The sequence below is a fragment of the Achroia grisella genome, unplaced genomic scaffold (genome assembly GCF_030625045.1).
Source record: "Achroia grisella isolate CSIRO2021 unplaced genomic scaffold, CSIRO_AGI_Agris_v1 utg1575, whole genome shotgun sequence".
Lineage (NCBI taxonomy): Eukaryota > Metazoa > Arthropoda > Insecta > Lepidoptera > Pyralidae > Achroia > Achroia grisella.
This window is the reverse complement of record NW_026712657.1, coordinates 304,174-329,651: the sequence shown is the minus strand read 5'-3', so window position 1 is coordinate 329,651 and position 25,478 is coordinate 304,174. Positions and strand designations below refer to the sequence as shown.

The 25,478-nt window shown below is 29.7% G+C and overlaps 4 protein-coding genes across 4 annotated transcripts in view; 2 read left to right on the top strand and 2 right to left on the bottom strand.

Annotated features, from left to right (window-relative positions):
• Nucleotides 1–7,381: 7,381 nt before the first annotated feature.
• On the bottom strand, nt 7,382–8,549 carry LOC131841220 (zinc finger protein 37 homolog). The gene has a single exon (XM_059189496.1). The coding sequence runs from the start codon at nt 8,492–8,494 to the stop codon at nt 7,382–7,384; it is 1,113 nt and encodes a 370-aa protein (XP_059045479.1). The 5' UTR covers nt 8,495–8,549.
• A 696-nt stretch (nt 8,550–9,245) lies between these two features.
• Nucleotides 9,246–11,270, top strand: LOC131841207 (gastrula zinc finger protein XlCGF17.1-like). The gene has a single exon (XM_059189483.1). The coding sequence runs from the start codon at nt 9,249–9,251 to the stop codon at nt 10,323–10,325; it is 1,077 nt and encodes a 358-aa protein (XP_059045466.1). The 5' UTR covers nt 9,246–9,248; the 3' UTR covers nt 10,326–11,270.
• A 1,143-nt stretch (nt 11,271–12,413) lies between these two features.
• LOC131841212 (transmembrane protein 80-like) lies at nt 12,414–13,525 on the bottom strand. Its single transcript, XM_059189488.1, has 2 exons — nt 13,182–13,525; nt 12,414–12,950 (listed from the first exon to the last, which is right to left on the bottom strand). The coding sequence occupies exons 1-2, from the start codon at nt 13,417–13,419 to the stop codon at nt 12,757–12,759; spliced, it is 432 nt and encodes a 143-aa protein (XP_059045471.1). The 5' UTR covers nt 13,420–13,525; the 3' UTR covers nt 12,414–12,756.
• A 726-nt stretch (nt 13,526–14,251) lies between these two features.
• LOC131841208 (equilibrative nucleoside transporter 1) overlaps nt 14,252–25,478 on the top strand; it is a 30,245-nt gene continuing 19,018 nt past the window's right edge. The window contains exons 1-2 of the mRNA XM_059189484.1: nt 14,252–14,380; nt 21,482–21,652. Of these exons, the coding sequence (XP_059045467.1) occupies nt 21,562–21,652 (91 nt within the window). The 5' untranslated portion in view covers nt 14,252–14,380; nt 21,482–21,561. The remainder of the gene's footprint in view (nt 14,381–21,481; nt 21,653–25,478) is intronic.

The window sequence follows — 25,478 nt, the reverse complement described above, 5'->3', positions numbered from 1 at the left end:
TGTGTACGTAGTCTTCCATGTAATTCTAGTAACACGTAATAGTACATATTTATCTTTTAATATGTATGTAGTTTAGTTATACATTATGCAAAATTATAAACACCAAATTGTCGCGATACAAATAGACTTGTATCCGAATTTATTCCAAATGATGATGATGGCAAAATGAAATAAAAGCTTTGTAGCTACATTTAGCTGAAACGTAAGTAGATACCTAAAATTATTAAAAATTAATATGATATGTATTGTTAATAAAAAGTTTAGCTTAATGTTCAAAATTTTTTATATAAAAGAAGACGAAGAGTTACAATATAAAAGACTTCTTTAACACAAAGTTAGTATTGAGTATCTGTTGAAATGCTAATTTCGCATGATATCACTTTTGTATTTAATCATGAAAGTCAATGCAAACCTATGTGTACCATGTTTTTGAAAATTAATATTAATATGAAGCTTTTAACCATAAACAGTGATTTCTAGACTCCATGGTCCCGAGGTTTAAACCCCTAGCGGTGCCATTAGAATAAAGTCGTATCCGTTAGGCAGGAATAGGCAGGTTTCGAGTGCCATTCGTACTCGCCCCCTATCATACGCTGAAGCTGTAAATGCCAGCTGTAGCCAATAGCATTAGAGTAGTGCGACAAAAAAAACCTTCATCGTAACGTATACGCAAATAGATAATAATCCACACCGCTGTATTTATAGCTCCATGCCGCCTATGCGTTGTACACTCTTAATAAGAATTATCTGTTCTATGAACGTACAGCTTACGGCTATAAATCACGTAACAAAATTTATTAGTATTATAAGATGTATAGTAATTATACAAAAGTTGCCGAACTTTTGTACCCACATTTCTTTATTATGCGTACGTCCCGCAAATATTAGCAAATGTACTGAATGTAAGTGTCCAATATTTTACATATATGTTTTCTGTCACAAAGTTCGATTAAGTAATCAATATAATATGTGTTGGTTAATATTATCATAAATATACAGTATTATTAATATTTACATATTGAAGAAATTGTATTATTAAATTATACTCCAGTTATTATTATTTATGAAACGTAATAATAATGTAAATTATATATTAAAACTGATTATGTCGGTATTAGGTCTTATTAAATAAAATACATTATGATAAATGTTAACTTCTTTATTGCCAACAACAGTCTGCACTAGATATATATAGAAATATTTCGAAGCTTTACAAGTAATCGAGTTTTTTATAGATTTTATCAGTCTTTGTATTCCAATTTCACTAAATCCTTTTGAAAAACATGACTACTGCTATTGGGAACAATACATAAAAAATAAAGTTAGTTAAAATTAGTCATACTTATTGGTGATATTCTGCGTTCTGAATTGAGTTTTTTTATATTTCTGGTCTGGCTGCAATCATATCTGTAAAAATGAGTAAACTTTGCAACGCACTGGAGAATGTATAAAAAACAATGTATTACTCTATATTCTAATTTCATGAGTATTTTATATATAGTAGATGTATAAGATTTATAGAAAATATCTCATAATATTCTTCACTCGATTTATTGAAATGGAATGTATTAAAAGTGCACGTAATTAATTTATATACTGAATATAACTGTAAACTTCATTTCAGTTCACTAAATAATATCATGATCAAAGTCAAGTCAACAGATAAAACCAATGATCAATTTAAAATAAGGCCTAGAAATTCCAGAAGTTATACACACTATTTCTACATCTAAAACGTTTTAGGCTTCAGTATAAATTAGACAAAATTTTGCTTTTAATTGTTAAGGTTAGAATTTGTTAATTACGAAAATAGAAAAATAATGCACCAAATTGTAATATTTTATATTGATGTTGTATTTAAAATGTACGATACGTTCATAAGTTGCTTCCTTGTATATACAATTTGAGAGACAAATAGAAAAGAACAGTATTTAATCCACGTAGGTATATTTATTCACAGCGCCATCTATGGGCCTGTTTCGTTTCTCTCTATAAAGTATTGAATATTGAAGATCCTGATGACCGCCCCGTCGCATCGCGTGTGAATAAAGACGAATTACATATGTATGTTCTGTAACTGTTACGAAAAGTTCTGTAATTTTTATAACCATTTTACCTTTTTTTATGTAAGAGTAAAACTTAAAACTTTTAAAAAAATTAAATAAATAAAATGGAAAATATAAGTATTTATTGCACACGATGACGCGGCGTACTGCTCTCTGTTTGTTATATAATTTACTTCTTGTAGTAAAAACTTAGTAAAAATGATAAAAGAAACGTATATCGTGGTGGTGACTAAAACTTTGTTTAAGGACCATCGCGATGTACTTTTCTTAGCAATTAAATACCGGTAGTTAATTCTACTGTCTATTTATAAATTAACGGAAAATTAACATACAAGTAACTATGGCAAGTAGAAAGAAGGAAGTAGTCACTACCAAATCCCATAATTTCAATTATTCTCCACTAGCATAAATCAGCATTCCGGCAGTATGTTTTCTAACTGCGTTTATATGAGAACCAAAGACCCGTAGACAATTTAGTATCTATTTAACTTTCCCGAGGGTATTCATGTAGTGAAGTAAAAAATATAATTTGTAATACAAATGCTTTGTAATTAATCTATTTTTTTTATACCAATTTTGTACACTATTTTTATCTTTACCTAACAATATCAAATCTACAATTATATGAATATTATTTAATATCTTAATATGACCTGCTACATCGATTTTACTTAAAATATAAATTTAATTTAAAATAGTCTAAATGCTGTTACCTCTACAAAAAAATGCTGTTAAATTAGTTATATACTAAATTATACGTACTAACTAAATTGATAATGCTGAGTAAAATTATAGTTATTGTAGGAAAACATAATATAAATAGTGAAGAGGCGTTTTATTACATTGTCTGCCTGAGTGTAATGCTAGTAATGTCTGTGTAGATGTAGAGGGAAGAGGTTAAACTTAGAAATATAGCTAACATAGTTTGTTAAATTAAAATACGATAACCAAAATCTTTAATTTTAGATACACTTTTTAATTTATTTCTGTGACGTGAACATTGTTTTAAATATAATTTATCCTGTATAAAATATTTGACTTATACTATAACCTCTCTACTTGAAGTGTGAAACGCTTGTTTTATTAGGTACAGTTATATCCGCCTATGTACCTATCTTGCTAAGTTTTGATAAACCCTACATGAGACAGTCCAGTTATAAAAATCTGTCTGATATTATTATCGAATCTTGTAGAAATTATTAAAGAATTCAATTCTTTTCTGTGATGATTATAACACAATAGATGTACCTATTGTTTTTTTTAACTATTTATTTTATAGATTAAATTGCTTTTGAGAACAGTTTGTTTAATTTTGATACCTTCCTTACTTTTTTGTTTAGCTACAGAACATTTAAGAACCTGGATTTACATTGGAATTAGATAGTATTTCATTTATGAATGTAAATAATTTGTGAATTATCCAAGGTTATTATTATTTATTCTGGAAATAAACTAACATATACTACACTAGTGGCATCAGTGATAAATTGCTCCAGTAATGTCTGCTTTGTGACTTGCTAAAATGCTCAGTTATTTAGGGACAGCGATTGTTTTAAAAACATATATATTTAAATATATTCTGATCAAAATCTCATAAAACAATTGAAAAATAAAAAAAAACAACATAAATGTATGTGGTATCTGTTATTGACTTTACTAAGCATGAAATGGTATAATAATACAGGCATTGTTTCAGAATAGACAGCGCTATATGAAATGTCCACATATATTAGTAAATTGAGAAATAATAAATTCGATTATTTTCGAGTATGTAGTTTTAATATAAACTATAGAAATGCGATATCGACCGTCAGTAAAAAAATTACGCAGACTAATCAACAAAAATAAAACACACAGATAATAATAATAATATTTCAGGACAACTCAAATAACAGTGCCATCCTAGATGGATAATATTATTCTAGGACATTGTAAATTCAATGCACATTTACACCGAAAGATCATTAATTCTCCAGAGTCTTTTATGGATAGTAACGAAAATCAAACATTAGAACATAAATTTTTTGATTGCCCGGCCTTCATTTAAACATTTTGCTTTGCTAAGCTTCAAATATATAAGATTATTCCGATCGCTAAAGAATTATTCAAATGCACTGCAATTTTAAACCAATTTACGACTTCATCATAGCAACAATCGGAGAATTATAAAAATTTCAATTATGGACACATACATGGACTTAACACAAACTTATAATTAATGAAAATTTGGCATGAGTTATTTTTTAATTTCATGGATATACTGAAGATTAGGCTGTATGGTCTCGTATTTGCCTATCCACTTGTGGATAAAATATACCACTACTACTACTAATATTATTCTAGTCCGGCTCGAAGGCTGTACCAAGATAACCAGAGCTTGTGGTATGGATAGGTAGTAGACAACTGATATAAATACATACAGTGGGTTGCCAAATTAATAGGGACAGTCACATTTTTTATAATTTTTGTTCTTCAAGTGGTCTTGACTACGTTTTTAAGTGTGAAGATTTTTGCTGATATGTTTTTATGTTCACCTTGTCTCTATAACTCAAATTCAAAGTGAATTTCAAGTGCTGAGAGATTTGTTTATTTTGGATATATTTTAATGACAGAGAGACACACAGTCGTTCACACCTGTAAAAGTGAAACACGTAAATTATTCTTTTAAACAGTTATTTAGTGGTTTTGTGAAATAATCAATACCAGCAAGTAAGTAATATTTTACTATAATTAAAATTAAAGTATTTTGGAGCGGATTTTAGAACAATTTTAATTTATTATTATATTTTCAGCTTTGGCTATGGGTCGAGGGGTAGATTTGACTCCGAGAAAAAAATCCGAGGTTAAAAACCCTTCTCCTACACACAAATCACTCTCAGTGATAGCACAACTGGCCGGGATATCGAAATCTGCCGTCATAAAATAAAAATAAATTTAGATCAAAATCACAAGCCCATAAAGAAAAGGCAAATGTGGCAGAAAACGTATCACAACAACACGTTCCGATAGGAAATTTATCTGCTTGCAATACAGAAAGAAAAGTGCTGGATTTTTAACTCAGATAGTACAGGAATCTGGAATACGTGTTTCAAAAAGAACTGTACAGAGTTGGCAGACCTGATAGGGTCCATAAGAAACCCGATTAACAGAGGCGATGAAAAAGAAAAGGCTTGCTTATCGTGAGCACCGCCTGAAAACTGTTGAAGACTGGAATAAGGTCAGATGGTTAATTTTATTTGTGTTATATAAAATCATATTTACAAAAATTATAAATAGTTTCTATATTTTTTTAGGTATGTTTCTCAGAGGAGTCAACTTTGTAAATTCTGTTATAAAAGTAACTTCGTGAAGCGGCGCAATAGAAATTTCATCCTGATTACATAGTGGAACGAATTAAACACCCTGTAAACAAACTAAATATGCATCACAGAATTGGGCGCCTTTAAAAATGATCTTCATGATGAAATGTTTTATTCATTGACAGGTTCCCGTGAAACTATTAATGTGCAAAAGTATCATAAAGCGCATAAATGAAAATTCTGTTGATGAGATTTTAACAGAACAGGTTGACTGCAGTATTAATGAAACAGAAAATAAAGATGAAAATGAAGATGTAATCATGATCATAGTTCCTGATAATAAAGAAAAAACATGTAAATAAGAAACCGAAATTAAAAAATGACAAAATATAATAATTTCCCATCAATTTGTAAATGGAATTTTCTACTAAACAATATTGTTAAATTCATTATGATTTAAAAAATATAATTACAAAAGAAATTAATTGTCCAATATTTTACAAAAAGAAAATTAAATTTGCAAACTTACCTCAAACATCATATGAAGATATAAATTATACTAAAATACAAAGTCTTTCAACTGGAGATACAGGAGGGGCTAACCATTTAGCACGGAGAAACATATGTTGATATATATAATTTTATTACCCTGAATCAAACAAACAACTTTGTTTTCTAGATGACAAAGATTTTCGGAAAATATACAAAAATCGATTAACAACATCAGTAATCTGTTTCATGTCATTCAATGACACATACTAATGATTTAAAATATAAATGTATGTTTTGTCCTTACAAAAGCTTGCATCAGGCTTTGCTTAAAATTCATGTTCGTACGCATACTGGAGATTATAACTATAAATGTCCAAAATGTCCAGCTAAATTTATTACCAAAAGCAATTTAAGCATACATTTGAAAAGACATAGAGGACCGATTGACTTCAAATGTGATAAATGTCCTAGAGGTTTTTATTCCAAACTGGGATTAGAAAGACATCATAAAGTGGACCATTTGGGTATTAAAAATCATATTTGTAATATTTGTGGCTTAGCTTTTGGATACAGAAATGGTATGATGAATCATCAGTTGAAAGTACATAAACGTGAAAAGTTGACTAAAGGAAAAGGTAGACTACCTAATTATTTAATAGCTGAATTTCAAGAGGATCAGTTATGATCAAATATATATTTTTCCTAATTACAAACATATATTTCTTCATCATAGTTATCTCAGATGGGATAGTCAGAGCCATTATCAAATTATATTAATTTAAGGTTTTAACAACACTTGACATTTCAACATTTATCTGAAAATGTTTAATACATTACAAGACAGATATCTGCAAATTCAGTAACTAACAAAAGTTATGTTATTAAACCCATGCTAACAGTGAGAAATTAATTCGGATATTGTAAAATATATGTGTCCATCAATTATAAAAGGAATAAATGTAATTAACAAAAGTAAGTTTTTTTAATAATCATAATAATAAGCTGACAGCAGGCCCCTACTGGAGAAGAGCAGCCCAAAATAGAGTACACTGGAAGGAATTAGAGGTGGCTTAGCTTTTGGATAAGGCACTCTGTACTGCGGGATATAATATAGAAAATGGAACTACTAATAATTAAACATTAGAAAAAAAAAATATATTTTTCCTAATTACCAACTACTTTCAACAAAAAATAATAGTAAAAAAATTATATATAATAATAATAAATTTATAAAATGTATAATATAGTAATATGAATGAACAACAAAAGTATAAAAAAAAAAAATTATGTACAGAAATATATGTGTCCATCAATTTATCTTTATCTTTATCTTAATAATACAGCAATCTCTCAATATTTTTAATATATTAATATTAAACTACATAATGGAACCATGTAATATGTATGACCTTATTTTTCTGATAGTAACTGATCGTCAACCATCGTCAATAACCGTTCACTTACAGGTGTCCCATAAATAATATAAATTATTTATGGGACACCTGTAAGTGAACGGTTATTACCTCAAGGGGATTCTTGGTTTAGTGGTGATCTAACAGACATAAAATGATTACCATCTTGTTTTTTATTTTCTGCTTCTAAATATGAGGGCATTCTGCCAAAGAGCAACTTTTCTCTTTTATGCACATGTCTCTGATGTTTCATCATTGCATTTCTATATCCAAATGCCTTACCACACATATTGCAAACATGATTCTTTATTCCTAAATGGTCAGCTTCAAAATGTCTCTGCAACATGAGCTTTGTATGAAAGCCCCTTTTACAGGCATCACATTTATACTGTGGCTCTTTATGTTTTAACATGTGACTATTAAGGTTGCTTTTAAATAAAAATCTGGCAGGACATTCAGTACACATGTATCGATAATCTCCAGTGTGTGTCCTCATATGTGTTTTTAACAATTCTGCATAACGTCCTTTATATGGACAAAATGTACATTTATATGGAAAATCATTCCTGTGCCTTAAGCTATGATTGTGATATGCACAACGTAATCTAAATGACTTCCCACAAACATCACAAACATATTTCTTGTGATCTGGATCATGCATTGTAATATGCTCTTTATAATATGACCGATTTATAATCTTGTGACAGATATGACACGTAACTTTAAGTGTATGTTTACTTTTCTCTTTCTTTTCCTCTATTTTAACACTTTCATCTTCAAGTTTAGATTCATTTAACCATTTCTGAGTAGCTGGATTATCATATGTTATACAGTCAGTGTTATCGAAATCGGAATCTAAAGTACTATCCAAGATTTCTGCTACATCAGTTTCTTCTTTAACTTGTTTTCGTAGTAATTCGTCCGAACGTTTGGCTGTACTTCTGAACAACATAGCAGCTTTAATAAATTCAAAACAAGTATCACATAGTAATTTTGGATATTCATCATCGTCATTAATTACAATATCACCAAAATATTGCAAAGCCGCAACAGCGTCAGAATTTTCATTATATATAGATATTGTACCATTTTCAAGGCAAACTCTGCATTTTGTATGTAGGTCAACTTTTGTTTTTATAGATTTTTTCGCCAAATCCAAATAGTAATTATGTACGTTTGGTTTTTTGTTTTTTAACATTCGCAACAAATAGTATGATGTAGTCATTATTGTTAGATTGGTTTAGAAATTTATTACCTTTTTCTATTTAGGTATGAACCTATGAACTAAAACTCGTACATCACCTATTATTAAATATTTACAATAGTTTATTTAGTATCTAGTAAACTAAGGACTTCAAAAGCATTAAGGCAATTTAGAATTCAATGTAGGTAATTATAAAATAAAAAAGGAATAGTAGATATCAGTTGAGATAAATCCTCCTTGGATCTACTCATTAAGAGTACAACACCTTTTTTTTATTCGATAATTATTTAATTTTGTATTGATTTTCAGAAAAATTTATTTACTAAATACTAGTTCTTTCTATGTTTTTTTCTCAGACACTAAACTGACAGCGTAATGTCAAATTTTCTTCTTTATGGCTTGCCTTTCCCTATAAAGGGAAAAACTGAACCAAAAAAAAATTTTTATGGCTTGGCTCGTCTGTGCATGTCAAATTTTCAAACACAACAAAATACGAAATTTCAGAACACAGAGTACTGTCGATAAAAAAGATATTTTATCATCATTTAATACCATCGATCTTCAATAAGATCTAAATTAACATAATTTACCAATTTGTCCATAATAGCGGTTTTCTTTGTAAATAATTTCCCATTGAAAATGTCATTTATAATTTGTCTGATCCGTGTTTATGGGTTGTCTGTGGTTGGAATGAATTAAAAAAATAATACAGAAAACGATATTTACTGTATAAAAAAATCTTTACTTCTAATTTCTATTACATCTATATATATATATGGCGAGCGCATATTTCATCATGAAAATAATACGACGTAAACGCCAAAAAGCATTGAGAAAACAATTATCTACAATTAAAATTGACAAAGAATTTGAATTAAACAAAAATAAAGATTTTCAGAAGTGTAGGATATGTTTAAATAAAGGTAACATTCCTATTTTTTCGTCTCAAGAAGACATTTCTCAGGATATACGTATATTTGGTGATATAGACATAAGTGAATATGATGAGTATCCTAAATATTTATGCAATTCTTGCCATTCTTTATTACAAGGCGCTATAATCTTTCGAAAGTCTGCTAAAGACTCTGATAGATTTCTACGTAACTCGTCTAACTTTTCTGATGAACAATCAAGTAACACATTCTTGGGAGATGAAAATGGAGCTAAAGACATAATTAATGAACTTTCCCCCGATTCTTATAACTGTAAAACTTGTAATATTAAGTATTCCACTAAAGAAGAGTATTTACTACATAAAAATTCGAAACAGCATAGAAATGTTCGAATCCAGTGTTCAATATGTTACAGATTGCTAACTGTCCAATTATACAATAAACATTTAGAACGACATCAATCAGCTTCACATCTCATCTGTGAAGTGTGTGGAAAACTTTATCGCAAGGACAACTTGTTTAGGCACCTCCAGTTGCACAGTTTTGATTTGCCATTTAAATGTCAAATGTGCCCATACAGGGGCCGATTTTTAGAATCGCTCAAGATTCATATGCGGACTCATACAGGAGACAAGCCCTTTTCATGTGACAAATGTGAATTGAGATTTTTAACTAGAAGCAATTTGAACAGGCATCTATTAACTCATAAAAAAGATAGACCTTATAAATGTATGGAGTGTGGAAGAGGATTTTATACAAAGCATGATATGGGTGCCCATTTCAAATCTGATCATGCTGGAATTAAGGACTTTGGATGTAAACTGTGTGGCAATAAGTATGGAACACGAAAAGCACTTATGAGACATGAGTTGAGAGTCCACAAAAGGGATAAGATGGCCAAGGGAAGGATGCCATTGTATTTACAGGCAGAATATAGAAAGCCCCATGAATCTTTATGAATCATAGTATCTCATTTATATTGGAAAAATATTCTAGTCAATTTATAAATGATTCAAACTGTTAATATATTTTATTCCACAACAAAAAGGTACACTTCAATACAATTTTTAATGTGTAAACATGAACATCTAATAATATCAAAGCAGTTCTTGTACATATATATTTAAATGTATACAAACATCTCAAACAGTGCTAATGCTAAGTAAAATTGTTTTACCTAAACAATACAATGAATCGAGGGTCCAGGAAATCATGAATAACATATCAATATTAAAGAGGCCCACATTGTGATCACACAATTATATGAGTGTACTGTACTTCAAATGTTTGTTTTAACATTAGACTTTTATTAATAGAACTTTCGTTTTTCATAAGCATGATCTTGAAAAACAAATGAAAACAATTTATCCTTAATTATGATGAGTTTTCTATAGTTACTTTAAAATAATAATAAAAATATAGTGTTGGTATAAAAATCAAACTCTACATTGACTTACTATAGTGAAAAATAAATATCAATGTATCTGTAACAATAAAATTGTAACAATTATCAGAAACATACATGTTTAATTAATTTAATCTGAAAGAGGTATGGAAGTTGTTATGGTACCCCAAGATAGTAATTTTATATTGTTGTACATCTATGGTTATTGGGCATCTTGGATATTGGATGTGATAATTTAAATATCTAAGTATGAGTAGTCAATATTATATTCATGAATATTAAGTATTTGTCTACTTAGAATATATACATAATGGACTAGAATTTTTAACTATAAATAAAGTATGTACTTATAAAAATGAAGATCTTATTTTAATGGACTAGAAAAGTTTTCCTTAACTGGGTAGCTTGGCAATTACATTATCAGTGTTCATCAAATGTTATTTTCAGTTTTATCAAAATACATAAATTATGTTTTATCTTACACTAGGTACTATACTTAGTTACTACTAAATCTTCTAGATAAATTTATAAGCAATCAAAATAACTTAGCAACAACAATATACTGCAGTCCTATACATAATAGTTAAATAATTTTTGGTGTTAAAAATATAAATTTCTACTGCACAATGGAAGATTTGACTTGATAGTGATTATATACTATAAACATCTAAATAAAGGCCACTTTATCACTTTAGTTACACATATATATGGGATTTATAAACTTTTTATCAAATTTCTGAAAATATCATCACAGATGAATGTATCAGGAAAAACTATGTCAATGAATAAGTATTATTTTAAATATGAAGTAATAATATTACATAAATGATGTTCTCACAAAAATATCGAGTGTCTGCTGCTGCTCTATTTAATTTTAAACTTAAACCTAGAGACTTGTATTATAGTATTACAAGAGTAATATTTTAGTTTATATATTATAATAAAATTGCAGTATAACTGCATTTCAAAAATATGTAAACATATTAATAAAATTTTAGTAGCACAACATCAATATATAAACCACACTATACATTCATAAAGTAGGTATATAATATATTTATTTAAAACCAGTGTCACACAAAAACAATGTCATAAAATTTTCTATTAATTTATTGCCTTTAAAATATTTTATGGAAATCCTGGCCAGGTACACATTTTATATTCTATGTAAAAGTATATTATTGGTATGCAACTACTATTTGGAAAGAAAGTTAAATATTTTACAACTGAATATATTAAAATATGTTCACTTGTAAACCCTGTAAGGATTTTATTTGTGCACCTACTGAATAAAGAAGGGCTAAAACCAAGACTAATGGACTAACCCAGAAATTTCAACTTATTTAGTTAGAAAATAAACAGTCTGTTATATTCATCTCCAGAAGCAGATTTATAAACTTAAAGTAAAAAAATATTGACTAGGTTGTAAGCAGCATGAGACTTTAAAGTACAGATAACTAAATTTGAGCTATTGAATAAACTGGCATTCAAAATATCATAACTTATGACATGCCAAAGTGCACTTATCAAATTTATACAAAAAAATGTTTGATATAAGTTAAACATCCATAAACATAACATTCATAATTATTGTAATATTCTTAAAAATTTAGATAGAACTAATTTTTAAGAATATTCTTAAAAATTTAGATAGAACTAATTTTTAAGAATATTACGATAATAACGAAACAGACAGTATTCCTGCAATAGGCATGCATTAAAGCTGTAATATAAAACAAATTCTATGTAATATAAAATATTTTTGTAGGCAAGTAAATAAATGCAATAGCAGCAATTACTGCTCATTGGACATACATAAAAGTGACAGTTTTTTTAAAATAAAACATTAAAATTAGATCTTTTAAAACTTATTATCTAAAAAATAAATATAATAAATAGTTTATTAATTGAAGAGTAAATCTGAATTTTATGATGGCCTGATTTTATTTTTACATGAATATGTAATACCTATATATTGGTATATATCAATCATAAGATGGCCCTCTGCACATAGTGACAACAAACATTGATGCAAATGTGAACTCCAACATTTGCAATGACAGCATCAGTGTGCACCAAATGTATTCTATTCTTAGGACCACTACTTGCCATATCAGTAGGTACAGCACACCAACGATAGAAGGAACTGTTAGCAGCACTGAGAACATTACTGGTACATCTATAACATAATAAAATAAATTAAATATTTAGAAACACAGGTGACCAAAAAATTAAAGTAAAAAACAATGGAGAAAAGAACAATACAAGTTAAAATAATGCTACATTCCTGCCTACTTGTATATTTTTGGTCGAATTAGTACAACTTTGTAAGTTATGTGAATAATTACTAAATAAAGTTAATTTCAATATTCACTATCTAGTCTAGATATAAAAGCAAAACCTCGCCTACCTCTTTCGCTAAGACTGCCCTTACGACCTAGTATGAGTCTAGCGGCTTCCACAATAAAGAGTCCCAATAACACGCCATAATCCTGACCTAATTTTGTGGGATCCTTGTCTACATCATACTTTTCTATGATCAATACGGATTTCAGAATTAATGTACCAAGTTCACAAGTAGCAAATAGACCGAAATAAAACGAATTTATATAAAGTAATATTTCGTAAGCTAGGCTTGCGTTTACCATTTTAACACTAAAGGCTAAACAAAATGTGCTAATTTAACAAAACAAAAGAAAAGGTCAAATTAAAGGTTTAATATAGATAACGATAAAAAGTAATTTTAAAAATAGATAATTGACATTTATTGTTTTACAGTTCACATAGAGTAGTTCACAGATCTGTAAAAAAGAGGTAGTATGACGTCTGACATTGAAATTGATCTTAACACTGAATTTTTTTTTGAGTCAGTCTGTGCTGTTAAAAGGCGAACACAGACTACCAAAGACTTAGGTGTCAGATGGTAAGACGGAGATGCCAGATTAGATTTAACACCAAAAGTTTAGGGTATATATTTGAGAAAAGATCGAAGGCGAATCAATTTTTAATCTTTGAGAATTCTGTGGTTGTCTTCATTTGCAGCAATAACCTTATTGAAATTACTCTGGTAAATCTATTTCCTAATTCCTAGTATATACATCATGATATGCTAACTGATTTTATTATCTTCATAACAATCTATACATACTGATATTCCAGCCGCCAGTCAGTGTATACCGTTGGCTCAGACATATGCACTAATTAATTTTTCCGACAAGAAAAATATATATTGGATTTTATTAAATAATAGTACTTATTTAACTGTAAGTACAAACTTTATCTCGCTTTAATATTAAGTCAATATCAATAACATTTGCCGTTTGTACCTTGGTTATCAATAATTGGGGGAATAGTCACACAATTTTCTGGCAACACAAATCCTAAGTATGTATAAATATCTGACCAAGCCATAAACGTATAAAAAAAAATTAAGTACCTAACGATACAAAATACAAATAGGTCGCTTCTATTAGTCGACTTACACGTGTTTCTTTTTATTAAACATTCTTACATTTTAATGGTCTTTTTATAAATGAAATAAATTGCTGAAATATCCAATTAATAAATTCTATCGGACGTCACATTTGGTGCCAACAAAATTATGAATTGGTAAGTGCCTTACCCATAGCGAGTTAACGATCATACGGCTAATTTCTTACTTTCACACAATTTATTATAAGTTTTAGGGGTCTACTGTAGAAATCGTATGTTTTAAATAATCATTAGTTGCAAATACGTGTCTATCTCACATATTTTGTAGTTAGGACAGGAAGTCGACAGAGGTTGTACCAGTTCATTTTGCTATCACTGGCCAGAGGCATTTTTTACAAAATCGTTAGAGTTGATTGGTATGCGTTTAAAGTGACACGATTCATATTATAATTTATAAGGAGTAACAATTTATTTAGTTATAAAATCAAATACAATAGTGAAAAGTTCATTGACTTGCTTACTCCAATAATCACATGTCATATTTGTTATTGTATAACTTAAGTCCTAACCTGGTAAAATAATTTAATCGCTACCTATAAGCCTTCTCCTGATATCTTGCCTTATAATATTTTATGCTATGATCAGTGTGATTCCTGTTATAATTATAAAAGTTATAATTACATGAAATATCACTAGATAATTTTAGAATATAATGTGTTTATTTATCCTTCACATAAAATACCTATAATATGTATAAGTTATTAGTTTGAATCACACAATTAAATCCAGTTACCTTTTACCATTTTTATTCATTTGTATTGTAAGCCATACCAATTTTTTGTCTTATTGGATTCACACTTTGTAAGTCATCAAGATAATAATTATGAAATAAAATATATTTTCCATACAAAACCATTGCTGCTATGGGTTGTTCTAATTTGAAATTAATCAAATATAACACCAATTTTAAATTAAGTTTATGTTAAGTAAATTTTAAACTAATTGTTCTAAAATATATCAAAAGTAAATTCATCCATAGTTTACCATTTCACTTTACTGATATTTAACTTGCTTACATTTTGACTAACTTATATTATATACTGTTTTAAACTTGACGCTGTCATTATTTATATGTATAATTAGTAAAAATTGAAATATCGGGAACTCAGCAAATAAATATAAAATGTGGTAAGATCCCGTGATTTTTACTAATTATATGTATAACTTATATTATGTTTAATGTGGTTAAGCATTTTTAAAAGCTCACTTAGCATCATTTACTATTGTATTTTTTAAATGATGGTGGGTATTGTAATAGTACTCTTTTCTTAGGTAGAGCTCAGTTTAAAGAAATGTAATATCTATCTTTTATATTACAAGCAGTTATTATTATGCAATGACATGTCTCATACACATCCTGGTTTTTATTATATGGTGTATGTTATTAATCAGTATGAGGCATTATATTTTTGTCTCTATACAATTGTATTTACATGATAATGTCATATGTTTTGCATCATTATTTCTTATTGCAACAATTTTTTTTATTTATCTGTCTGAATGGCAAATGAGCTGATGTCACACTTCATGAAAAGATGGACAAGTCCATGGTTTTTTCAATAAGGCAATATTAATGTTTCTTAAGGGTTGGAAACCCACATGTGACAGACTTGGTGTTTTAGGTGTCCATTGGCTAGGGCAACTGTTTACCATCAGATGCCACCAATGTGATATAAAATAAGTCATGTACTCTTAGAACGCCTGTGCCTTTCTATTCTTGGCTATTATGGAGTCATGCCTCCATATACTGTGGTTACACTGTTATATTTTACCATTTGCTGAAACCATAGCTTACACAAGCTGCTTGGCAGCAGAAAAGACAAAACAGGGCATGGTTTTCAAAGTCTAAAATAGTTTTAAACTATTTAGAGATAAACATGAAATGCCAAAGATGCAATAAATAACTACTGTCTTGTCTCACTGTTCTTGGTTTCTCAAAATTTCTGGAATAAAATTGTTAACAAAAATTAAGTACCTTGAGTGGAGTTGCAAGCTCACCAATGTAAAATTTTACTTTTGTCTGCATAAATCCTTCGAAGACGCCATAATCTGTCTTACAAACAGCGTCAGTTTCTATCGATCGATATTTCTTGATATGACCAATGCATATGTTTGAACAAATTTTTTGTAAAACTAAGGCAAAAAAGTATGTACTCTTTTTGTTCCTTTTATTAATTATGATATATATTAACAAGTTTGTTTTTCAATATCGATTTTCATATTCTGGATCCTGATTCTGGACAAGACCTGTCAAGTATAGAATTTAGTGATAATTACAATATATGTATAGGTAGAATAACTTGTTTATGAAATAAAAATAAAAAATATTGTTATTATTATTTAGTAATAATTAAGGTTTACACTAACACTATTACAATACAGTAAATTACAGGCACCAATACATAGTTGATGCTAGTCTAAAATTGTTTAAATACTCTAATCAGTATGAAGTCGCGGGTTGTGTTCTAGGTTTCATATTACAGATGACACCGTAATAAAGTAGATGGAAAATAAATTTACAGCGGCAATAAACCTTATTAGTCGAGTCCAGTCATGGAATGTGATTGAATTATCAAAGCATTAGCGTGTAAGTGCACAATCAGTTCACAACCGCGGGACGTCCATTGCTCTAATTTAATCAACGTATAGGATTACCGTACATTTTGTTAAAATAAGACTATTCGTATTTATTATTATTGGAATTATCAGCTAAATTCATACTGTTTCTATAGATCGTTTTTATTTTATAACTAGCTCCTCGCCCTGGCTTCGCCCAAGTGTACATGTATTATAGTATATATATATATATATAAACCTTCCTCTAGAATCACTTTATCTATTAAAAAAACACTTCAAAATCCGTTAATACAGACAGCGACAGCGACTTTAATGTATACTATGTAATTATGAAATGTAAAAATCAGATTTACTTCCAGTAAAATAATAGAAGCTAGTATACGTCTTTTAATTCTTTGTCAAAAAAATAATGCAATATTACAAGCGAAAACGGATTTTATTATAAAGAAGTATTCATTACTGAGAGATATTTTTTAAGGGATGATAATAAAATGGTGCTCCCGTCTGCAGTGGTGTGATACGCTGGTGGGGCATCATTGCAGAATAAATTATATTCATGATACCAGTTCAGTCAGTTTCAGTCGTCAGAGACGAATTCACTATGAATCAACAACGATGGGATCTAGAGGAGACAGCGTGGAGGTAAATTTGATATTACGGCAGTTAAAAATATGGGAATAATTGCATTCTGTATATATCTTACAAATAGAAAAAAAAATTAGTTCTAATGTGGTAAAGAATAAGAAGTAAGAAATAAAACAGACTTGTCTCTTATTCTATTAATATGTTTATAGATGGATGACATAACATGACATAATTGATAAGAATTTTAGGGCGGGTGTCTCAACAGTGCCTTACAAAACTTGATTGATTAAGTATATTGTAGGGTTCCGTAGCAAAAGGGTAAAGCGATAACCTTTTAATGTAATATATTTGATATATATTTTATCAGTCCTACATAGCGTTAAATTAAAAAAAATACTGATACGAAATTTGGAATAGTTTCAGATATTGTATACCAAAAACTTTTTTTTTTCGATTGAGTGATTTTCTCAAAATCCAAAACTGTTTTTGTATTATTTATTACCATTATAGTTATTGATCGTTATGGAATAACTGTAATTACGAAAGTGTTATTTCCGAAGCTTCTGAAACACACCTTACGTAATCAAATTATCTCATATTTAATCAATTTATAACAAATAAAAGAAAAATATGATTTCATTTGTTCGGAACCTCAGTATACGAACCTAACTCTAGCTTCACCTCTTTTATTTATATTGTGTGATATGTTCTTATCACCACAGAGTTACAAGAAATATGTTATATTATGTAATGATGTTATTGTCATACATTTAATGTATCACAATCACAATAGACGTATACAGCGTACGTTAGCTGGATATTTGTAAAACAAGAAATCTTTTATTGAAGAGTTCGAATATGATATATTAATCATTTTGGCGCGAATTCATAATTTCGGGAAATGTAAAGTTACTGTTCACTGAATTAATTTTACACAAATTCTGTGCCCTTTGTACACTACCGATTCTAAAAACTGCTTTCCGCGCCAATCGAATACTACCTATTCTAAAAACTACTTAATTTTTACTAAGGCTCAATGTTGGTATAGTAGAAGAAAGAAAGACTTCTACTATATACCAATAAAGAACCTATCGCAATTTTTTTACATATAGAGAAAAGAGGCGGGGGATGGGGTTTAGACGTACTAGTTCATAATTTGTACGAACTTCACAAGGTCACTGGTGAATCACAACTGAACACGCAAAATTATTGAGTCATGCCGATGCTGTGACATTCAAACGTGGGCGAAATCGCAGTTGGCATTTATTTTTCTTTTTTTCAGCCAATTACAAAAGCAATGTTCCTTTCTTAATATTACGTAGACTATATGTTCACAAATTTGTAATCAGATTTGATGACATCCACAGTGTCGTCTCTCGAGTTCGTATTAAACTATTGTAGAATTACATCAAAGTTGTTTCAAACACATACCTACAAGGACATGCCTCGCCACTCTTCTTTAAATAATATGAACACACAAATAAATATCTCATCATCTTCTTCCTTATCCCATTTATTTGCGGTCGGCATAATATATTTTTGTCTACCATTCAACCCTGCTCGCAGTCATCTCGTTATTTACTCCCATTCTTACCAAATTATCTTTCACTCAGTCCATCAATCTCTTTTTCGGCCGTCTTTTCTCTGCTCTTATAACATTCATATGTAACACTTTCCTTAAAATAGAAATTTATCTTCATACAATTATATAATATTACAATTAATTTACTACTAGCTTTAAGTACAGTTTAAAAATATGTAAGTACTTTAATTTACCGATGTAGACTTTGTATAATATCCCATCAAAAACATAAATGTGAAATGATAGCCGAGTTTAATATTATGATATATGGATTGTTGGGTTTAGACAAAAGAGATGAGATCTAAATGGGTGCTCTGTCCTGAAATGTATTTATAACAATATAAAATATCATTTCTTCTTATAACTTAGGATAATATACTGTAGCCTAAGTTCTAACTTGGCCAGTTCTCATATACCAATTATTACTTTCGATTTCTAGTTACTACTAATATTAAAATAGGAACCGACAAGTAACATGTTTAGAACTTGCGAAGGCTACAGTATATTTCGTATATAAAAACTAGCCAAGTTAGACCTTAACAGTATATTATCGTTATAAGGAAATGATATTTTATATTGTTATAAATACATTTCAGGACAGACCATTGAACTTGCATTTAGACCTCATCTCTTTTTTCGTAGAAGTCAACAATCAAGGCATATATCATAATATTAAACTCGGCTATCATTTCACATTTATGTTTTTGATGGGATATCATTACTTTTTGTACATAAATTATACGAGGTACTTATTTATAACTAAATTAATACCAAATTATTTTTATAACTGTATTTTCGTATATTTACGGGGTATAATTGTCTTTTTTTTGTGTTATTTTCTATATTTTCTTGTAACTTTTAAATGTTCAAGTGCAATGCCAATTCAGTATCAGGAATTTTTGGGCAAATCGGGGCGGTATAACGTCCACAGATGGTTGTACTCTACAATAGAGCTCTCTTTACTTGGATCTAAATTGTTAAGACGTACTCCATCTAAGGTTTTAACTCTGGAGAGTCCAACGTAAACCTGCCCTTTATTAAATATAGAGGAGCCTATGTTGAGAAGAGGACTGCCAAAACTAAGGCCTTGTGATTTGTGAATAGTAATAGCATATGTTAGGCAAATACGGAATTGTTCTCTTTCAACATATACATTATTTAATATCTGAAACTTCGTATTGACACGTTATAGTTCATAAAGACGATTATGTAACAAATTGACTGTTATCTATTGAATTCTCAAGAAAACAATTTGTTACCTATGAGTTCTCATTCTCGAGTTAACTATACATTCCTACTTATAACTATACTAAAATTGTTATTAATTTTTGGTTTAAACTACACATTTACTAAAATAATGTAATAATAATATATAAGTATAATTTAAGAAAGCTATGAATTTCGTAGCATAAATCGCAACCTTATAGGTTAGATATCGAGAAACAAAACATTGAGTTTTATCGCACCGCTCCCACACGGCGCCCTATACCGAAATGCCTATTATTTAATAATTATTTATAAAAATAATGATTTTACCTATCGATGTGCGCTAAATATTGAAACAATAATTAATACCAAATCTCAGTTAATAACATAATAAATACGAAATTCGACTATACTCCTAGTTATAAGTACGAGTATATTTTAGACAGAATCTAAATTATAGCAACTAGTGTTTACCGCTCAATGCAATATTTGAAGTTTGCTAGTTATCGACACTGATGTGAAGGGGTCAACGTAAATTGGTAATGATCGACGTTTTCATACAATATTACTTTTTACAAGATGAGATATTTCGCCAGGGATCAATGTCAATTGGTCGCTATCGACGTTTTCATAGAATTTTAGTATAAATCCAGTATAAGTTGAAATAGAATCAATTAAAGTGAAAAATTGTAGTAAAATGATAACAATTTACCAGTTCCATTTTTTCCTTTATATTCACCTAATTGTTGTTACCTATCTGCATGCCAAATTTGAACTTCCTTCATCTGGAAGTGGGTTATAATTTTGATCATAGTTGATCATATAAAAATGACGATTTTTGGACATTAATATTAAATAACCGTTTGAGATATGTTTATGAAATTTGGAACACATATTTATCTCGCAAGTCTCAATATATGAACCAAATTTGACAGGTTTGTGTGAAAGAGTTTTTGAGTTATGAGGAAGTCAAAAGTGGCTCCAAATTGTTCGTGTAAATATACACACGGTGCTGCTTGCCAGTTTACTTGAAACTCGGCTTGACACGCTACCGCGTATCTAGATCATCTGCGTGCTTGGTCTTTGTGAGTTATGGCAGTGAAATGTTATAGGGTGGGTACACAGATAATATCTTGTGCCACAGGCGACACATAATGACGTCTTGTTCCTGGCGTTCCTTCATGTCTATGTACGATGGTAACTACTTTCCGTCGCATGGCAGACAGCTCGTTAGACATTCCATTAAAAAAAATGTTAATTGTCGACAGATGCTGCAATCCTTATTTAGCACGTGCACACAGATGTCTGTATCAGGATTATGATATAAGTGGTGGACCTGTGAGCAGCAATGGAGATGTCACAACAGGGCGGAGCGGAGGCTGAGAGCCTCTTGCGCCCGGACCACAAGAATGCTGTCCTTATGCCGCATGGGCACCGAGGTAAGGAACTTAAATTAATCGTTATTGTAAATATCTACATAAGCAGTTATTTCGTAGTGCGACACTGGAAATATGAATAATTATGTATTGGATATGTTAGCATATGAAATCTCTTTTATTATCAATAAAAAATAAAGAATATTATCAACTATCTGCCCACAAGGTCAAGGTTCTGTCTGCTAAAACAATGGAAAAATGTATTAAAGCGATAATATTTATAAAAGATGCGTTGTGAATATCACATCGTTTATAGAAATTTAATACATTTACAAAATAAAAAAAGAAATTAGTAAGGTGAGTAGTGAATACGCACTTTAATTACAGAAGAAATTTGGAATGTATCTAAATAATTTTATACCAGTTTTATTATAAAACTTCGTCTACACAACGCAATGATAATATAAAACAAAGATTATCCCTGATAGACTCAAAAATATACATCTAAATCTGTAACTTTAGAGGTGTAGCCAATAGCTGCGAAACAATGTTAATCTAATGCAATTTGGTCTCCCTTGATATAAAATAGTTTTTTTATCGATATTATAGTTTCCCATCGTTATTAATAGTTTGAAAATAATAATTTATAACTACTTCAAAAATTAGGTAGGCAACCGTTTTCCGTCGCCTTCAGTCGAACCATAAGCCCTTATGCGGGTTTAGATCGCATTTGCCCCCATTTTCTTCCGGAGAAACTGTAACGGCCAACTGCGGCCAATAGCATTAGAAGAGTTCGAAAAAGGAGTACACATCCACAATACGATTATATCTTTTTGTGTACGTTATCTTTGCCCCAAAATAAAAGCGATTTTGATGCTTCTTTCTGCAATCAACAGAATATATTGCCGTGTAAATGGAATATAAATATTATCACGATTAGTATTTGTGATGTGAAATGTTGGTATAAAAATAAGAAAGGGTATGTTACATTGGTTCAGGCATGTGGAAAGGACGTCTCATGAAAGATAAATAATTAAGAAATAAGTCGCCAACATGCACGGGAGTACTCTGATTGTGTGCAAAGATGGACTCTATGAACTTGAAGAGAGAAATATTACATGCACATAATCAGCAAAAATGTTAGCACCGTTTATATGTCACAACTGACCACCATCCATGACCCTCTCTTTATATGCAACCAGGTAGTATGGAGAGCTCAGTCTCAAATTACACTAGTGTTCATCTGACCTGTATAAACGAAGTGTAACACAATTGACCATTTAATATGATCAGCGTGATGAATCATAGCAATAATAGACTATGTACCTATTTTGTTTGGTGTAATTGGAATCATAAAAAAACGGCTTATTGTCGTACGTATTGACAATGGAAAACTTAGTATGTAACAAAAAGTGTAATTTCTATTATTTTTACTTGAAAGTGATAATGTATTTTAGTTTTTATTATAATGTTAGCTGACCCATGCAATTTCTGCTTCAAATTTCTCCGTTCTTGCATTGCAGTTTAGCTCCTGTTGACCTATGTTATATACCCTATGGTCTTCAAAATCGAATGAGTAGTATAGTATCTCGAACATTTAAAACTCTACCTCTTTATGATATTAGTATACATGGATTATTTGACGATTGATGTTAGTTGTCAGAATCGTTTTGAAATCGAATCATAACTCAATATTTACTAGTATTTCTTATAATATATTACCTACTGCGAATACCGTACACATTGTATATTATAATGTTGCAAAAGCAAAACTGTGGCATCGTTACAGAATTTAGTGGTATATTATTGTCTCTTTGAGGTTGGAAATAAGGTATGCTTTCATGACAAACGTCCATGTTGTATAAATACTGAATAAACGTAGTATGCGTATATAGATAACGTAATCCTTGGGGAACGATAAATTTCAATTTATACCACGACTCCGAGTAGGTAGTTGTAGTACCTCATAATTTGGTATAACCACAGATAATACCATAGTGGTATCGCAATCAAACTCCTTACCTGGATTTCCTGTTATTTTTATTTGCTCTTCCAAGAATATGAATTCATGTTAATATTTACTATAAAAAATATTTAAAATTTTTACAGAATAGATTGTTTTTAAGAAAATTGCTTAAATTATTCGGGCGATTCTAGTTATACATTATTTTATTATAATTTATACACAAGTAATGTATCTGTTATATTCTATCATGCTTGTTTCCATACAATACAGTATTGTATATTGTAATTTAAAGGATACAAATCTTTTCAAAGTAGAATAAGTTGCTGTATCTTACCTAAACGTAATTTTATGCAGATTTATTATAAGCAAACTCTAACAAAAATGGAGCTTTTGTCTATTTCTTGCACTATTCAACTAATTAATCGTCCATATCAATCTGTCTATAAGTATTGATGCATGATAAATATCGAATGACAAACATCGATGTTCCCCTTGGCCTATCTGATTTCCTGTCATTTTGCATTTCGAATGTTCTTTCTTTTAGACCTCAAATATCTGGTTCTATGTGATGTTATTTTACGAATGACCTTTTATTGTCGATGAATCCGTAGACTTAACATCGATACGTTGATGTATTTGATAACATCAATTGATCAATTGATTGAATGAGATCGATTCTAAACTTTGATCAATGAATATCGAACTTCGCTACAGTAATGTGATTTTATGCCAATTTTTTCAAACTTTCAAAGTGTCCCTTTAAGGTACGAATCGTCAAATATCCGTGTTCCTGCAACATCTCCTGTATGAAAGGAATCTATATGTAATTTATGCTTTAAAGCTCCAGTAGTATCGACTCAGTAATGACAGACTATATGTTTACTACCGTGAGTTTACGATAGTAGAATGTAATTCCGGCGATGACGAGCGAGTCAGTCAGTGTCGTGACCTACCACTACATTATAATTTTAGTATATGGATGGGTACTATTTTATATAATGCAATATAGTATGAGATATTTTCAGTTCCATATATTCATTAGTAACAAAGAATAGCGACTTCGAACCGGTTTTTTCGGTTAAAAGATGTCCATACTAGGTCTTATCTTCATGTCAAATTTCATCGCGATAAGTTTAGCCCTATAGTTGTAAAACGGTAACAAACAAATTCTTTAGCATTACATTTACAATATTAGTATATACAATATAAATATAAAAAGACACATTAAAATGTTATGTTGTTCCAAAAAGTAAATCCTAGGTAAAAAATATCGTTTATTACCAGAAAAGCTAATGCAAACAATGCTTTATCTTAATTCAGATATTATGGCTAGTTAATAATAAAGAAAAGATAAAAAATACATACACAATGTTTCCTTCACAATTAAAGTTTAGAGATAAACAAGTAAGGAAGTCATTACTGCGGTATGCAGTGCAATAATATCTCTTTTAGATATGGTTTTGTTCATCATTCCTTTGTTTTACATCTACTTACACATTATCACGTTTGAAAATATGTATTTGGCATATAAACGTAAAGTACTGGTTATAGAAAATCTAAGACTAGGTTCCGAGTTTTTATATTCCACCAATAGTCAGATAGATATTTATGTTTGAAATGGAGTATCCACGAATCACGCAGTAGGTATCAAAAATGATTCAACCATAATATATATAAAAGTTAATATTTTATATTTCATTCTAATTTGAAATACACTGGTTAGAATATCATATTGTCAATAATATCATTAAGTTCAATGTTTCCTCTATTTGTTTGAAGAGAATGATGATTTTGAGGTACGGATAGTGGTGTGTGCGGACGGCTAGGTACTTTAGCATAAATGTGGACTGATGATGTGGAAAGTTCATCTTAAACTTGACTAGAATAAACTAATGTGGATTAATATGTACACATGACATATGC

Coding starts and splice junctions, on each gene's coding strand:
- LOC131841220 (XM_059189496.1), bottom strand. CDS start 8,494: ATGACTACATCATACTATTTGTTGCGAATGTTAAAAAACAAAAAACCA.
- LOC131841207 (XM_059189483.1), top strand. CDS start 9,249: ATGGCGAGCGCATATTTCATCATGAAAATAATACGACGTAAACGCCAA.
- LOC131841212 (XM_059189488.1), bottom strand. CDS start 13,419: ATGGTAAACGCAAGCCTAGCTTACGAAATATTACTTTATATAAATTCG. Junction 12,951..13,181: donor GGGCAGTCTTAGCGAAAGAG/GTAGGCGAGGTT, acceptor ATTATGTTATAG/ATGTACCAGTAATGTTCTCA.